At 38.0% G+C, this 3168-nt stretch overlaps 1 protein-coding gene across 1 annotated transcript; it reads right to left on the reverse strand.

The window, feature by feature from the left end:
• Positions 1 to 1107: 1107 nt before the first annotated feature.
• Smp_091300 (cleavage and polyadenylation specificity factor,putative) lies at positions 1108 to 1704 on the reverse strand. Its single transcript, XM_018792158.1, has 3 exons — positions 1657 to 1704; positions 1470 to 1621; positions 1108 to 1425 (listed from the first exon to the last, which is right to left on the reverse strand). Exons 1-3 carry the CDS (start codon positions 1662 to 1664, stop codon positions 1187 to 1189), a joined length of 399 nt encoding a protein of 132 aa, XP_018644390.1. The 5' UTR covers positions 1665 to 1704; the 3' UTR covers positions 1108 to 1186.
• Between the last annotated feature and the right edge of the window lie 1464 nt (positions 1705 to 3168).

A 3168-nucleotide genomic window follows, 5' to 3' on the forward strand; every position in this document is an offset into this window, starting at 1 on the left:
AGCCTCGCTGGTGTAGGTAAATCATCAAGTCCTAAGGCAGAACTGACTCTTTTAGACTGGATCCCAGTAGAAAGTCGTCTATGCGCTGTCCGACTAAACGGAACAGTAAGGACTCGGAAAGATAAGACACTCGTCGTTGCCTCACATACTCTATCCCTTGCTTTAGACCAGTTTTACCCTTCAAAGCCTTACTCTCCAATCAGAAACCAGTACATTTCATTTCAATGATATGATAACAACACAAGTTTCACGCAACGCCGAGTACCAACGTGGCCCATGAACAATCCCTACATACTTTTATCCATTGCATACACTCAAAGCTTTAAAACTTGTGTAGATAAAACGACTGGTTTTAGAACTCTGAAAGCTCATTGCGTTTAACCAATAAAATATCCAGAAGCCCATAGTAATTATTCACCACAAGCCACTACTCTGTATTGTATTTAGATCTTGTCCAAATACTGGTAACTACTCAGAAACGTCAAATGTGTGGCGGAGGCGACTCTAGAGATATTGAAGATTTCATACATGAAAGCTTTGTAAAGTAAATCCGCCCCTACAGTGGTACGCAATGTTCAGGCGTCACTTAACTTTTTTTCGTCTTTTCTTTCTATGGAAATATAAATATGGGAACGATAAAGTCCAAAATCCTATATAACATTCCCTAAATAAAGAATTTAGGATAGATGTTATTACCTGACAGTGATCCAGCCCGCAGTAACAACATTCGTAGACGTAATGAGAAAAAATCGAGTAGACCCATGTATTTTCTTTGTCAAGACATATGTAACCTTTACATATCAAATATAATCCCAGCTGCCTCGGTATAGCTTGAAGTAACACGTCGTTAATGTACAACTTAAGACAAATGTGAAAGGGTTTAAAAATCCATGTTATCACGTGCAAAAAGTGCCTAAATGATGAAAGTTCGCCCTTCAAAATGTAAAAGAGACGAACTGCAGTAACACGATGCATCTTTACCTAGGAATTGAATTTTTCAGAATAGTTACAGAAAGAATTCTTCGAAGAATGCAAATAAGAGAAAACTCAACACTTCTATAATTGTGTGGTGACATTTCCACGTTTTACCAAGAAAAATAACGCTTTCGAAAAACAATCGAATTTCAAATGATCACATAGTTTTTGTTTATAGTGACATACTAAAAACGATCATTATTTAATCATGTCACTGCGGTGGTACAGTGTATGTCGGGGGTACTGCAACTCCTGGTTGAGGCCACGGGATTTGCGGTCTGGGTGGAATGATCATGCCCTGTGGAGGAACTAATGGGAGGGGTGGTCTGAAACCAGTTGGAACACCGATCATAGGAGGATAGCGAGGGGGGTAACCAAGCCCAGGGGGTGGTATTCCTGCTGCAGCCCCAAATAGTGGTGGTGGCATTTTACCTTGCTTGTATGCTTCAGCTTGAAAAGTTTATGTTAAAGAACATCGAAAATTCATGACTTACATGTGTGATCTACTAATCTTTGGACTTGTTCTTCCAGCCATTTTTGGTAATATTCCTTTACATTATCTTTGTGGTTTCTACCACCGCAATGTGTCTTTCTCACAGATGGAGAATCATGAGTTAAGTAGGTATCACAGTAGTCACAATAGTACCTAAGTCCTAGGAATTTAATGCTAGGCAGACTTACTTCGGCATACTTGACCTTACAGGTATCGAATAAGTTCAAAACATGCGCAACAGACTTCAAAATCTGACTACCATGACTTAGATCGTTCAGCATTCAAATAATGAACTATTGAATGTTGCCTGAAGTAGCAAAGTAATTTTGGACAGCATAGATCGATTAAAAAACTAACACTTGAGTAACAATTATATATCAAAACAAAAATATCTGCAGCTCATTTCTTTCCGTCTGCTGGTAAAGATCACTATACTACTTTGAATTTCCTTGATATTCTAGAAACATCAGCAACATTGATGTAAGAAGGTCACAAAGTTTTGCCACTCAGGCATGTGTAAAAATGCAGTTTAAGCGGTAAAGAAAGGACAATATCAATAACCAAACTAGATTTTTCATTTCCGGACTCCAAGTCATTTGAAATAGTTGCGACGATTGAGATGATTTTCAAAGACTGTTTGCGAGAATTTCTTGTGTACTGTTTCCTCTTCGTTATCAGATATACCCCCTAGGTCGTGAAATCACTGCTTACTTTCTCTTATCTCCTATTCTCGGGATAAAATTTTAAGGTTGATGAAATGTCACTGAATGTTACTCATGTGGTAAAATACGCCTTTCGGAACCTTGCATTTTCGTGACCACTAATCATTCAGATATGTCAAGATTTGCTTCATTAGATCTATGCCCCTCATTGCTGACCACGTGTGGTGTTTGAATAAACCAATGGTTCTTTTGTATTGATGACTGTTTTGATTTTGAATTCCAAATACAGTACATTCGTCTGTGCTCATCCAATACTTCTTGATTAAATTGCGTTGTTTCTATGATTACTAGTGTATACTATAATTCAAATACTCCTAATCATCATGTAGCTGTAAATAATTCCCCAAAATCAATAGCTCATTAAGTGTTCGACATTGGATGCTGACCATGTTGTTTAAGTGGACTTGTTTAACTGAAGGCTTTCGGTCATGCATTCGTACCAGATCACGTTTCAACACGGCGTGGGACACAGCTCCTACGTTTCATTAGCCAGCTTATAGAAAAGGTCCTCAATATATTAGTAACGAATCAAATATATCTTTCCTGCCTCTTCTCGTCTGACTTCTGATTTCTATCTGACTGGGAACGATCGAATATAGAAGGTGCTACTGGTAGCTAGTTGTAAAACTAGAACATCCGTTGCATCTTCATTGGTGAGACCGACGTGATCTGGTACACCAAGTCAATATACTGTGAGTCTGTTCCATTTTGGAATATTATTATTGTTATTCTTTATTTGAATTTTATATATTGCGATATACTTTTTTTTCGCGAATTTTTTTTCCGGATATATTTTAATTAGACATTTTTCGTTATCTATATTACTATGACGGAACACTCACTTAAAGTTTTTAAGTTAAAGTCTATTCCCCCTATTTCGATTCAGTTAACGCCATTTTGGCCCGACAATATCGAGTCCTGGTTCTGCTATGCAGAAGCCGATTTTTGCATGCACGGAATCACGGACTCGCGCACACG

Source organism: Schistosoma mansoni (assembly GCF_000237925.1).
Source record: "Schistosoma mansoni, WGS project CABG00000000 data, supercontig 0622, strain Puerto Rico, whole genome shotgun sequence".
Taxonomy (NCBI): Eukaryota; Metazoa; Platyhelminthes; class Trematoda; order Strigeidida; family Schistosomatidae; genus Schistosoma; species Schistosoma mansoni.